Genomic DNA, 13,472 nt, shown 5'->3' with positions numbered 1-13,472 from the left:
GACAAGCCACCCCGCCGGCCCTCCCGGGGAGCTCACGACGGCCTGACGCGGCCCGCAGCGTGCTCACCTGTGACGAGGGGCGTCTGCGCGGGCGGCTGCTCCAGGAGGACCACATGCTGCAGAAGGGAGCTGGGAGCCGCCCCCGAGTCGCGCTCCAGGGGCGCGGTGCCCAGGTAGGGGGTGAGGTGGGTGCCGGGGAAGAGGGAGATGCGTTGTTGGAGGGCCGGGAGGGCCAGTCTCTCGGCCTCCTGCTGGCTGGCCGCCCCCTGGAGAGGCACAACCAGGCTCTCGGGGTCAGGGGCCTGGGACGGCCACCCCGCGCCACTGCCACCCAGACCCGTGGGCGCCCACTTACCGCGGAGGGGCCGGTGGCGGGAAGTCCCAGCGTGATGTTGGGCAGGGATGGTGATGTGTACAGGGGCAGCGGGCCCACCGAGCCTTCTCGCGTCACGAGTCTGTGCGCCAGGCTGGTCTGGGGACAGAGTACACAGGGCCATCACACAGGCTCTGCACCACCAAGCCTAGGTGACACTCGCCAAGGGAAACGACCACAGAAAACACTTCGGGGCAGACCACGCCCAGTTCTGAGATCCCCGGTACGGAAATCTATTAACGAGGACAGCACGGGGGTGAACACGACATTCAAAGCAGGCCACAAGCACTGCAGCCTGATTCACAATCCTTCACTCTCTTGTTTTGTTCTTATTCAATTCACTCATCGTTGTAAACTATCAGAATAAAATCTAGGACAATATATTTAAAAATATATTCTTAGAGTCGGGAATGTCTTTCCAAACATATCATGACAGGTAGAAACCAGAGAAGAAAGTATTGATTAAAAAAGAAATCCCAGGCTTCCCTGGTGGCGCAGTGGTTGAGAGTCCGCCTGCCAATGCAGGGGACGCAGGTTCGTGCCCTGGTCCGGGGAGGATCCCACATGCCGCGGAGCGGCCGGGCCCGTGAGCCATGGCTGCTGAGCCTGCGCGTCCAGAGCCTGTGCTCCACAACGGGAGAGGCCACAACAGTCAGAGGCCCGCGTACCACAAAAAAAAAAAAAAAAAAAGAAACCCCTCACATAAAAGGCAAATAATGGTGACAACAAGGTTGGCAACGTACAGTAGAGACAAAGACCAATATATAAAGAATATGCAAATCAAACAACAATTAGTGAGAAATGACAAAGAAGAACCAGTATGGAGAAAAAGACTCATAGAAAAAAGTACTCAACATCATCAGTAATCTAAAAACATATCTAAACATCTAAAAACATTTAAAAACCTATCCAGTTGGCAAAGATTTTCAAAAGTGACTACAGCACCTTGACCCAGAGAAACAGAAACACACTGCTGGCTGGATCATAAATCGGCGTGCTCCTTCTGCAGGACAATTTGGCAATCCATGTCAAAAGCCTTAAAACCGGATCTAACCTTAAATCCTAAAATCCCACTCCACCCTCAGGATGCACTCTTAGCAGATAAAGCTGGACGCACACAGACTTGGCCACAGAAGCGCTCTCTGCAGCAGCGTCCACAGTGTGCTACAGCATGTCAGAGGATAAATCCACGAGGGCACGTTTACACATGGGGACGTTCAGGTTGGAAAAATCTTGTTGATGACTTGGGAGCTTATTTATCACGTGTGGTTAAGTACCAGTCCCCGAGGACTTGAATTGCTGTCGTATTTCCCATCTTTTTGCTTCTAGAATGAAGGTTCTTTGCTCAAAGGACACTGTCCTATTCACACGGTATCCTCCCTCACTAGACGCCCAGTGACGTGTGCGGGACCAAGGGCACAGGAAGAAGAGGACGAGAAGGTGGTTGCCGTGATGCTAGCTGGTGGTGTCATGGAAATTAACACTAGCGACGGACACATAACCAATTCTCTCCTAGTTCTTCTCACAATGGACTATATAATTAAGGATGGGAAACATTTTGGGTGCTTTAAAATTTCATTTGCAAGGTTAAAAAAAAATATGAGCTGAAAGTTGTCACAAGTTATTGTAAACAATGGCGGGCTACCTGTAGCCCCGGCTGGAAAGTCCATCAGAGGACTGGGCGATTACCACCCCAGGGCATGTGCGCAGTATTCGGTGCTTTGCAGAATTTCCTAGGTGGCTTAATGGTGTCATACTTGGTGTTACTTGGAAACACACACGCACGTGATAAACTCCGTCCTCATGCTCTAAGGGCAAGCAGGGAGGACCGGCGTTCTTCACCTGGGAGGGAAGTTAGTGCATCTTCCCCGGAGAGATGGCTGCAGACACCTCTAATTCATTCACATATTCAATTGTACAGTAATGATTAAAGGGTTACTTTTAAAAGTAGCCCTTTTTCTAGATACAAAAAAAAATCAGTAAGCTATGATTTAGAGAAAGTGATTGAGATTGCCAAGGAAAGCACGATTTTGTTCCTGGATTTGTCCAGGAACAAAATAAGCAAACATTTAATGTTTGAAAGTTGTCATTTCCTCTTTATAACCAAGGTTTTTTGTTTTTTGTTTTTACCTGATTTATTTTTAGAACTAAAGCAGCCTTCTGGGAATTGTCTGGTATGTTGATTTGTCCGCATTTCCGGTGCCGGCCATCTCCATCTGCCCTAGGACGTGCTTCTCAGCTGCCCAGCTGCCCAGAAAGGCCAGGGCCAGGGCAGCATGCCCCCTGCACGCCCCCGAATCACACTTGGCTTTCGGCATCGGCTGAATGTCTTCCCCTGGGGAGCGGCTGTCCACGGGTCAGGGGAGCCCTGCTTCCTCCGTGTAAGCGGGGAGGGGGAGGTGTGGAGGATGCTGAGCATCCCTCAGTCAAGCAGGGAAAGGGGGTGCCGGGCCAGTGGGCCTCGCTCCCGCATAAGCACCCACCTCACCTCTGGACTGGAGGAGGGGAGCAGCCAGAATGCAGCTCTCAGAGAGAACTGTCCAATTCTAACTGTACTTGAAATCCACAAAGGACATCCCATTGTGATCAAATTTTCAAAGACTACCCCCATGATTACAATGAATATCTAACGTAAAACATGAAAACTGCACTCTTTACGTTTCTTGTGACTCCTCTGACGTCTGTTAATCTGCAGTAGCTTAATTTACATTAACATGTGATTTGTAAAAATTAACACATAATTTAAACTGGCATCCACCCAAATAAGGCATCTCTACAATATGAACCATTAGGTACATAACTGCCCGTTTTAAATAAAATCAGGATCTATGACAGCTATTGACAAGCCACATCCAGCATCCACGTCTCATTCCAGGTAGCAATTTCTAGGCCAAGTTCTAAGGCTAATTACAGGTAGACCTCAGCTATGAACTCAGTCTCACAGAGAAGGGTTGTTAACACTTTTAATAATGTAAACAAGTATTTAAACCGGTAGGTAATAAAAGAAGTAGACATATAAAGGAAAAGAATAAAAGAAAATGGGGATTCGGCAAGCTAGAGGCAGTGGTACAAACTCACTTCCAGCAGTCGTCTTAGTTTCTAAAAATCTGCTTATACCGTAAGTGTCTAGAAGCTGGAAATGAAAATGGAGTGGACACGTGTGCCCGTGTCCTCCCACTAAGACTTGTCAACCCTCTGGAAGGGCAGGACTCATTTCTAAATAGTTAAGGAAGAAAGTAAATACCAGTATTTGATAAATTATAGCCTCCTGTAAGTTGGAAGGAACGTAAAAAACCTCATGAGAACCTTGCAGTCAGTAGGACCGTCTGAGCGGGAAGTACACGGCACCGCTGGCTCAGTCCAGGGAAACGAGGTGTACAGCCGGCTCCCCAGCGGTCGCCCCCGCCCTCGGGCCCCTGATACCGGTCGGCACCTGCCCATCCCAGTGGGCACGGGAGAGACGACGGGAAGCAGGCCCTTGGCGGGGGAGGGTGCCTGGCACAGGGCTGGCACGAGGCAGGAGCTCCAGAGACACTTGTGGGATGAGCCGGGGGAGAGAAAGTGAATAAGGAGGGAAATGAATGAACGGAGCAAAGGTTCTGGAAACTCCGGCCCGGAACATGGCCCTGACCGAGGTCTGGTCAAGGTCATGACCTGCAGCCAGCCCTGGGGCCCCTCCACCTGGCCGGAGCAGCCCCCCAGAGAGAGCTCTCCCGGAACTCTCTCTGCACCCACATCCCTCTCAACCTGTAGCACACCTGGTCTGACCGGCAGAGGTGAGGGTCGCTGACCCCTGTGGTCAGAGGCTCCTGGTTCCCGAGATGCTTCTGAAACGCTGCCCCTGACAGTCAAGACTGAAGGGCAGCTGGAAACTGCTCTTTGGAGCCAAAACACCAGACGTGGACAGGAGCGCTGGGCACTGACCTCAGTCGGGATGCTGGGGACGGCGGGCGCGATCCCATTCTCCGCACTGGCGTTCCCAGAGCTGTTGTTGGGTGAGCTGGGTGCGGAGCCCGGGGCGCTGCTGCAGGCCGAGTCTGGGGGTGGGAGAGACACCTGTGAGCCTGACTCAGGTCAGGCAAGGACACAGCTTCCGAGGCCCTGAGCTGCGCTGGCCGCCTGTCCTCAAAGCTGCACTTCTGCTTCGAGCTGGCTGACGGCAGAAGTCCCAGCAAGAAAGAACAGGACCTCAGTCCCCAAACAAGGGCCGTGGAGCTAATCCCCTGCTCTCCGTTTTGCTAGCGACCCCTTGTGAGCTTCGCAAGCCTGTGGCTCTTGGAGGCCCCACTGGCACCTTCTAAGCTGTGCACACTCTCAACTTTATTCCCCTTTTGGAAAGTCTCAAGATGATTGTAAACCCCAGAAAAAGAGACCCTGAACACTTACTGATATTCTAACAACAAAAGGCAAGAAAACACAGAGGCCAAATGACTGTGAACAGGGGAAGGTCAGATTCACTGTGCTTGCTTATAGAGCCCCCTCGGTCAACATTTGCTTTGAGCTAATCTGCATTTTTCAAACATCCAGGAAAGAGCACAGCTGGTGGCTTCTGTCATTGATCAGGGTTATCTGAAAACTCACCCCAAGATACTCTCCAAGTAGCTGTGACGGGGGAGTGGCCCCAGCCCACGCATCGGGGCTGGGGCGGAGGCGGCCGTGTGTCCCAGCCGGGCCTGCCCCTCAATTCCAAAGGAGCCACTGTCGCTGTGAGTGCAAACACGGGACGTAATAGGAGGGGCTCGTTTGGCTGAACGGTGTTCATCAGTGGCAGCCTCTGGTTAAAACCTTCCAGAGGGAGCCAGGCTGAGCCATTTGCCTTTCCCTCCTGAGTACTCACTGACCACGGGCACTGATGACTTAAGACTCTGCCCTGATCTGGGTTCCCAGGCTCGAGGAGGGGAGATCTGGGCCACCACCTCCCTAAGCTGCACCGCGAGGGGGTTCAGCAGGCCACCCTTCAGTGCACAAGACCACGGAGCTGCCCACGGGGCCTGGCGGACTCTGAAACCTGATTCCAGCTGAACTCGGGGTAACAGTGAGAAGGCTGAGGGTGCTGGCGTGGATGGCAGTGCCCACACCCCAGTGCCCAACCCCACAGGCCCGGCTCACTCGGGGAAGGAGACCAAGGGCACATGCACGACCCCCTCAACCCAGGGGAGCGTGAGCGCTCTCATCCTCTCCACTGAGCAGCGGTCCCGCTGGGGACACCCTGGCAGCAAGTGGCTCTGTCCACTCGAGGGCCCGCCCCGCCCTCCGGGGCACTGATGGTGAACTCAGGCCCCGGCTCCCCTCCCTCCTCCCACCAGATCCGGAGCCTGGTCTCCGCCCAGTGAAGTCACATTCACATGCGCCCCCCTGACTGGGCTGGCAGGTGTCACACTTCACGCGTGAAGACAGGGCTTGCTTCCCCGACCCCCATGGCAGCCATCCCTCTGCCTCGGACGCCCATGTGGTGAGGCCCTCCCACCTTCCTCTAAGCTGGCCTGTCTCAGCAGCGTTGGCACATAAACTCTCCCAGGTGTGCGTGGGAAAGCACAACTTTCGGGGGCAATAAAAAAATATATGTCCCTCCAACTTTTCAGCCGTTTTCAACTCAATAATGTTGATTATTTTTTCATTCCACTTCAAGGAATCTGGTCTAAGAAAATAAATATAAATGCGTAACCGTCACGATGTTATTTGTATCAGCACGACGGAATACCATTAAAGGTGCCAGAAAGTGTTGTGACTAATATCAAGTGAGGAAAGGATACAAGTGTACACAGAGTGTGTGACAAACACACAGAAAAAGGACTGGAAGGAAATATGCTCAGATGTTAACGGCAATTTTCCCTGGATAGTGTTGGAGGGGCACCTGATTCCCTCGTTTGCCTTCCCTGATGGGCACGGCTCTGACGAGGGATTGGGGACAGGCAGAGTGACACTGCCACGTCCCGGGACCTGTCTCACCATCATCTCAGTGCCGCCTCTGGCCCCCGTCTCACTGCCGTCCCTCCCCATCCCCCTGTACCGGCCGGTGGAGCTGCTTCGGCGACGCTGTGGACCTCTCCTGCTCAGGAACCTTCACCACCACCCCAGTACCCCGGGGGAGGTGCCCTCACTCTCTGGGACCCTCCCTGCCTGGAACTCCTTATTTTCCAGTCTTGTGGAAAGCCAGCTCTGCTCAGAGCATCCTGCCTCTCCAGCCGCCGGGAGGTGTGCTGGCCGGGAAACCCATCCCTCATCTCCGTGCTGCCTGCATTCCCCCATCGAGCTTCCCCGGGCCCGGCGTGGCCTCCACCACCGCCCTGCCCTGCTGCCTTCGTTGTGCCCTCAGGGTAACGCAGCCCAGGGCCAAGCTGGGGCCGCGTGTGGTGCGTTAGCTGCTCCACACGTGACGTCTGGGCTCGAGTTAGATTGGAAGCTCCCTGGAGGTGAGAACGCAGCTCACCATTTTGGTGCCCAGCCCGGTCCTGACACAGTCACAGGCTAACAGCACGAATGCCAGAGCCGACGCTCAGAAAGAAGCCACCGGGGACTGCGTCCCACCAGAGGCGGGACTGGAAATGAACGTAGGGGCCCGCCGTCCACAGCCTGGCATCCCCCAGAGAGACAAGGCCCACGTGTGGTGAGACACACACTCTAACTCATTCGGGGCCCGAGTCTGAACGGAATCCCCCAGGCAGAGGATCTTGAGGTGACACTCTTCCCTGATCTCTCTGCCAGAATGAGCACACGATGACAAAGATGGGCCCCCGGGCATGAGGCCTCAGGCTCCGCTTCACACAAACCCACGAAGTCCAGAAGCAGACCCTCGGACTAGGGGTTTCAGCCCCGGGCTGCGGGACAGGGGTGAGGGCACTCCAGCTCTCATCCCATCCCAGACCCTGGACTCAAATCTGAGTGTGAGGTTCCCGGCCCCTCACGTGGGGAGCACCGGCACCCAGGAGCCCCTCCTCCTTCCCCGGGAACTTGGCCCTGAAGGACACTGCCGAGAGCCCTGGTTTTCCCACCGAACCCTGCACTTGGTGCAAACATGGTCCCGCCCCTCCTGTTACCAGGCCGCCTGAGCAGCCCCTTTGCCCCGTGATTTTAGGGCTGGCGGATGTGCACCCTCTGGAAGTGGGGTGCACGCCCAGGAAGTGAGGTGCGCCCTAGGGACTGGGGCGTGTGTCGGGAAGTGGGGTGCATCCCAGGACAGGGCGCTGCCTGGTGGGTGTGCTTCCCCGAGTCGGCCGCTAGGTGGGGGCCGAGAGCAGTGCGTGAACGGAGACTCGGAAAGTCCCAAGCTCCCTCCTCCTCCCCCCGCCCCTGTCCGTCCCACGCTTCCCAGGAAGATTCTCACGCTCTCCAGTGGTTCAGACACTGTTTAATGGGCAGTGGGGCAGGTAGGAAACGTGGCATTCACCACTGATAGGGCAGGATCAGTTAAAATCCCACCTTCGGAGAAGCCTCCACTTAAAATTCCTGAAAGTCTCCTGTGACGTCAGGAGGTCTGACTGCTCTCACCTGCCTGGCTGGGTCAAGGTCGGGAACAGGACACGCTGTACAGGGATAGGGCCTGAGACCCCCTGCTGGGGCGCCAACCGTGGCCCTGGGACTGACGGGGCTGGCACTGCGGGCACAAGAGCCCTTGGGGCAGGGGGCGGGCGGCGGTGGGGACACGCGGAGAGGCAGGTTTCGGTGCTGAAGGGACGGCGCACAGGAGAGCCTCTCAGCGGGCAGCGGGTTTGCACGAACATACCTGTGACGTCCAGAGGACGCTTTTTTAGAGCCGTGACCACTGGCCCATCTTTCCTGCGTAACAGGGGGCTGCTCCGTCTTTCAGCCACTTTCTGCTTTAGCCTGGAGCGTAATTTCAGATTGGGTTCAGACGCTGCATGGAAAGGAGACACCATTACAAGCAGGTAGACACAACTGGGGTCAAGGTTATCTCGTGGGCAGTGTGAGAATATACTCATTGAGTAAATATTAGCTTAACACAGATGTGCTGTTCCAGGGTGGAGCAAGGCGGCAACCTGAGGCCTCGGGCAGAAGACGTCCAGCCCCATCCATCAGTCCAAACACTGACTCAGATGTACCTGATGCCTTTAGTGAACTGTCTGCGGACAGAGGGTCATATACATGTTGGAGCAGCCACTGCATTTACAAGTAGCTGGGAGGAAACCCGGCCATCGGGGATGGTTTTGGGGCTCTGGCCCACAAATGTTACTATGACCCCTACATTACAGACTTTCCCGTTCAACTGAGAATCACAAATTCCTCCCTCACGTAACAGACCAGGAGCCAGCTGCCCACTCGAGCTCCCGGCCACTGAGAGGGTGCTAAGGTCAACCCGCCCCGGTGAGAGGATTAGCCATGCTGCCTGCAGGTGTTCGCCTGACCCTTGGGCACAGGTGCTTAGGCTTGGTTTGGTTTTGGTTAACAGCTCTGCTTGTGTGCGTGGAGCCCTTTGCAAATCCACATCTTTAAGCCCACCGTGGTCCCACCCTTTGCGCCTGGAGCCCAGACACCACTGCCCCCGGGACAGTCCAGTCCCACATAGGGGGCGGGCCGTCTTGGGAAGAGGGCAGCCTCACACAGCTGGGGCCCTCCCGGTGGTCTCCAGACACGGGAATCTCAGCCCCGCAGGCCAGCGGCTCGGGAGTCCAGGGGTAAGCCCACCGCCCCGGAGACGGGTGTGTTCTGAGGCTTTACGCAACTACATTCAAGCTTCTACTACTTGTGGATTTGCAAACTGGCGAGTTTTTACCTTTTGTTTTTGTTTTTAATCAGCTACCCTGCTGTTTTTAATCTTTCTGGAACAGGAAGTTTACTGCCGTCTAGAGCAACAAGCAACACAACCAAATTCCCCCCAGAATCGGACGTAAGCTGGTTTGGGTTATAAGAACCGGGCCATGTGTGTGTCTCACGGCCACTGTGACTCTGCCCTTTGGGGAGCACAGGGGGCAGGGCTGGGGGTCCAGGCTGCCGGGTGACCCTGAAGGAGGCTGGGAGGCAAAGGACGGTTGCTCTGTGGATCCTGGGAAGAGGAGAGAGAAGCAGGTCCCCTAAACGACGCTCCCCAGAGAAATCAAAGATGTGCGAGGAAGGTGCCAGCCCTTCCCAGAGGCTCAACTTGCTCTGGAGGCGCTGATTCTGGGAGAGACGCCCTCTCTGCTTTGCAGCATTTGTGTACAAAGCAAGGTTCCCTGGCAAGACTTTCATGTCGAAAGAGGGACAGGATCCAACTACAAAGCTGCCTTCCCCACCGGCTAGAGGATCCACTTCTATTGTTTTAAATACTGTTTTTACATTTTTGAGATAACTGTAGATTCACATTTGTTTCTATTTGTACACTGAGTTTCTTACTTTATCATTATTTAAAAAGAAAAAAGAAAGCCCAAACCCCACCAGATTAACAGGCAAGGAAACAACAACTCTTCTCCCACTAAGATCTCAGCTGAACCGACACAGGGTTTCCACAACCACGTGTCCGGCCCAGGGATGGAAGCTGCTCCTGAGATCCAGGGCAGTGCAGCACCCACAAAAGGGAGCGCGAGGCCCCCGGCCCCAGTGGGGGCCCCTTTCAGGGGCACTGAGGTCCGTCTATCTGGAAGCAACACTGCCTTGTCCTGACACCACGCCCAGCAGCGAGTGAGGAAAGCGGAGACTGAACCACCAAGGATGCCCAGGTCATGGCGGGGGCAGCGGCACAGAATTCAGAGAGTGCGTGTGCTCAGAGCTGCCCTTTTTGTGATCCTGAAAGGACAGTGAAGGACGCTTCAAACAAAGGTGAAAGAGCGGAAAGAAGATATCTGAAGAAGACGTTGAGAAATCTGAAAAATGGGAGTAAAAAGGCCCGACATCAAATTAACAAATTAACACAAACGCCAGGAGAGGACAGAGCCAACGGAGCAGGGAAGATCGCTGGCAAAGTCACTCGAGGTGTGCTGCTCCATCAGAGGAGACCCAGTGCCCAAGAGGGGTCAGCGTGGGCTCGCTGTGGCCTGCAGCCCCTCGCCGGGGGGCGTCCAGAGAGGTTTCAGAGCCGCAGGGCCCAAGGGTCTACCTTGCGAGCAGGGTCGGGTTCTGCAGGGGCCACTCCCAGGGCAAGACGAGGATCTGAAAGTCCTGAAGGAAAGTGGCTTCTAGACCCAACCACATCATGCATCACGTGGGAGTCAGAATAAATGCATTTACCAGCATGCAAGGACTCAAAAAATTCACATTCCACGCGCCATTTCTCAGAACGCTTGGAAGAGCTGCACAACCAAGATGAAGGAGACCACACACAAAGGAGCACGGGGAGTCCAGGGAAGAGAGGCCGAGGCTGCCCAGGACACCGTGCAGGGGGTCCAGGGGCCACGGGGGGCCTCCAGGCTGCAGCTCCCCACCTGCCAAAGCGTGGGGTGAACAGGGACACGCGGGGAATACAGCCAACGGTTTATAATAACTACAAACGGAATACGGCCTTTAAAAACTGTCCAGTGTACAATACTGTACATCAACCATACCTCAATTTAAAAAAACCACCACCACCCAGGCACACAGGAAACTAAGCCAATGAAAGGATTAGGGCAGGGCCGGGCAGGGAGGGTTAGGGCAGGGCCGGGCAGGGAGGCTTAGGGCAGGGCTGGGCAGGGTGGGTCATCTGTTTCCCGAGTGAGCCTTGTGCGGCTCTTTGATTTATGGACATTTATTTCCTTCGATAACAATAAAAAGAGAACTCTAGAAAGACAAAAGACAGACTAGAATACTAAAATTTTTTGCAGCATACATGACAGAGACAGGATTGGTATTAACGTATAAAGCAACAAGGAAAAAAAACCAGCCGACAGAAAAGCATATGGGTGAGCTGCCTTTAAACACTGGACATTTAGGGACCCTCCCTGTGTGACTGGTATGGTTGCAGACGCTGGGCACAGGGGGTGGACAAGAGAGACACGGTCTGGCCAGCACCCCTGCTGCCTGGCTCAGGAGCACCGGCCACCCTGCGCCGTGGGAGCGTGGCAGAGGGGCTCTGCAACACGGCACTCAGCTTACTTCCTGGTAGGGAAGATGGAAAGTAAACAGAGACACCCAAACGCCACTAACGATGACAGAACTGCTCTTTGAAACATCAGAGACATTGTGACTTCTGCACCCACCACACCTGCTCGAGTGACTGGTGGTTAGCACCCCACGAGTGACGCGGGTTAGGGGCCTCTCAGAGCGGCTGGCAGGGTCCCGTGTGCTCAGCTCCACACTATGCACATTCATTTGAACTGGCAGCTGCATTTTCAGGAGTCTATCCTACAGAAACAGTGAGCAAAGGGACCCACACTCGTGGGCAAAAGAAAAACGAGAAAACTGTTACAACGGCTGTAATTTTCGCACGTTGGGATAATAAAGAAGAAGGTGCTGATCTTGATACATTGAAGTGGAGTGGTACCCACGATACAGTGTTAACTGAAAAATAAAGTTGCAGCCAAAGGGCAAAGCAGGTGTTTTTGTGAACAAAGAGACTGTCCATACACATCACACACACACACACACAGATGCACACCCTACACACAGGCACAGACCACATCTGCGCAGAGAGATGCCAAACCCATAACGGGAGCTGTCTCTGGCGGGGGGGAGCATGCGGATGTGTGCATTTTACTTATGTTTTAATTTGTCGTATGTATGCATGCCTTTTGTGATTTTTTAATTAAAAAAGCACCCTACTTGATGCTTAAGACTCTGGTGTTTTTCTACACCCTCTTTCCTACTCAGTAGTTTCAATAGTGTATTTCAGGTGGCCATCAAGCTCAGATATGAACAGTGCATATCTGAAAAAGATTCGTTCAAGGTCTCACTTCTCAAGTGAGAAGGAGTCCAAGTTTGATAGAAATCAAAGTTTGAAGTGAGGCCCTTCTCAACATAGACACTGCCTAGTACTTGACCATACTCGCCATCTCTGCAAGTTTCTTTGGAAAAGCACAACAAAGCCTTTCTGAAAACCTTCTGAGCACATTCACACCCACTGTTTAATGAGCACAAAGTTGATGGAAGACAGCCCAGTACAAAAGCCCCGTGTGGGGGCCGGAAGTGGAGGGGGCCCGGCAGGGCCAGGCACTGTGGAGTGAACCCCCTTCTCCCCGCCCGGGCAGCTCAGAAAGGGCCGATTCCCTGGCCCGGCCCTGAGCAACAGCCGCAGGGCATCTAACACCCTGCACCTGACGCATGTAAAACACAGCCAGGTACAACTATGCACGGTGTGGGCGTTGCCCACAACTGCCCAGGCCACCAGGATGCCACGGGTTCCGCAAACTGCATCAGAACGACACATGGACCGCGCGGCGACCGGCCCCTTCCCAAACTGCAGAGACAGGCATCACGTGTGACAAAGGCGGCTGAGCCCTCTTCCCCGGTGACCTTGACCCACGCTACACATGGATGTTAACTAGCACAACTACTGTTCAGCTCACCAGGAGGCAGGGAAAGCTCCGCTTGCTCACTGACACACGTGGCCACAGTGATCGGAGACGCCCTGCTCTCCACCGGCTGCTGCGCGCCACCTTGCCTCCGGCAGACCCTTGTCAGGCGGTGGAGGCCCTGCTGGGGTGCAGGCTGCGGAGTTGGGCCCCCCAGAGGCAGCCCATCGGGCCAGGGCCTCTGCAGAGACCTGAGACGGGGCCTCAGCCTACTCTATCTGTACTGGGGTGAAAACCTAGCTTTGCCCTCCATGTGCCTGGGCCCCCTCCCTGGCCGGGCCCCGCAGGCGGAACCTGACGTCCACCCTGGGCCTGGACCCTGCCGTTCACCTCCTCTCGCGGGACTGGAGGAGGCTGAGGACTGTGGCCCATCCCCCCGCCCGCCACACCAGCTCAGGGCCCAGCACCCAGGAAGCACCCGGCCACTGCTCACTCACTAATTGCAGGGAAGACACAGGCGGGTTGGCAGCCGCTGCTCGGGCTCGGGCATGCGGCACTGCCTTGGAGTGAGCGCACCCCCTTCAGGCTAAGTGCCAGGAACCCAGTGGACCCCGGCTGACTGTCCTGTGACCCAGCAAAGCACCCAGCGCGAGTGTCCACCCAGGGGCCACTGCCAGCCCTGAGCTGGTAACAGACACGCGGCTCCCTGCAGACCTGGACTCTGTCCCCTGGGGCCGTCA

At 55.1% G+C, this 13,472-nt stretch overlaps 1 protein-coding gene across 4 annotated transcripts in view; it reads right to left on the bottom strand.

Annotated features, from left to right (window-relative positions):
- Nucleotides 1-13,472, bottom strand: part of HDAC4 (histone deacetylase 4) — a 292,563-nt gene that overhangs the window by 66,395 nt on the left and 212,696 nt on the right. For all 4 annotated transcript variants that reach the window (XM_082630080.1, XM_082630082.1, XM_082630081.1 and 1 more), the window contains exons 8-11: nt 8,097-8,228; nt 4,298-4,410; nt 356-472; nt 68-266 (exon numbers count right to left, since the gene is read on the bottom strand). In XM_082630080.1, the coding sequence (XP_082486206.1) occupies nt 68-266; nt 356-472; nt 4,298-4,410; nt 8,097-8,228 (561 nt within the window). The remainder of the gene's footprint in view (nt 1-67; nt 267-355; nt 473-4,297; nt 4,411-8,096; nt 8,229-13,472) is intronic.

The sequence above is a fragment of the Mesoplodon mirus genome, assembly GCF_964341445.2.
Source record: "Mesoplodon mirus genome assembly, chromosome: 8".
Lineage (NCBI taxonomy): Eukaryota > Metazoa > Chordata > Mammalia > Artiodactyla > Ziphiidae > Mesoplodon > Mesoplodon mirus.
Note: the sequence above shows the minus strand (reverse complement) of the source record. Positions and strands in the feature narration are given on the sequence as shown.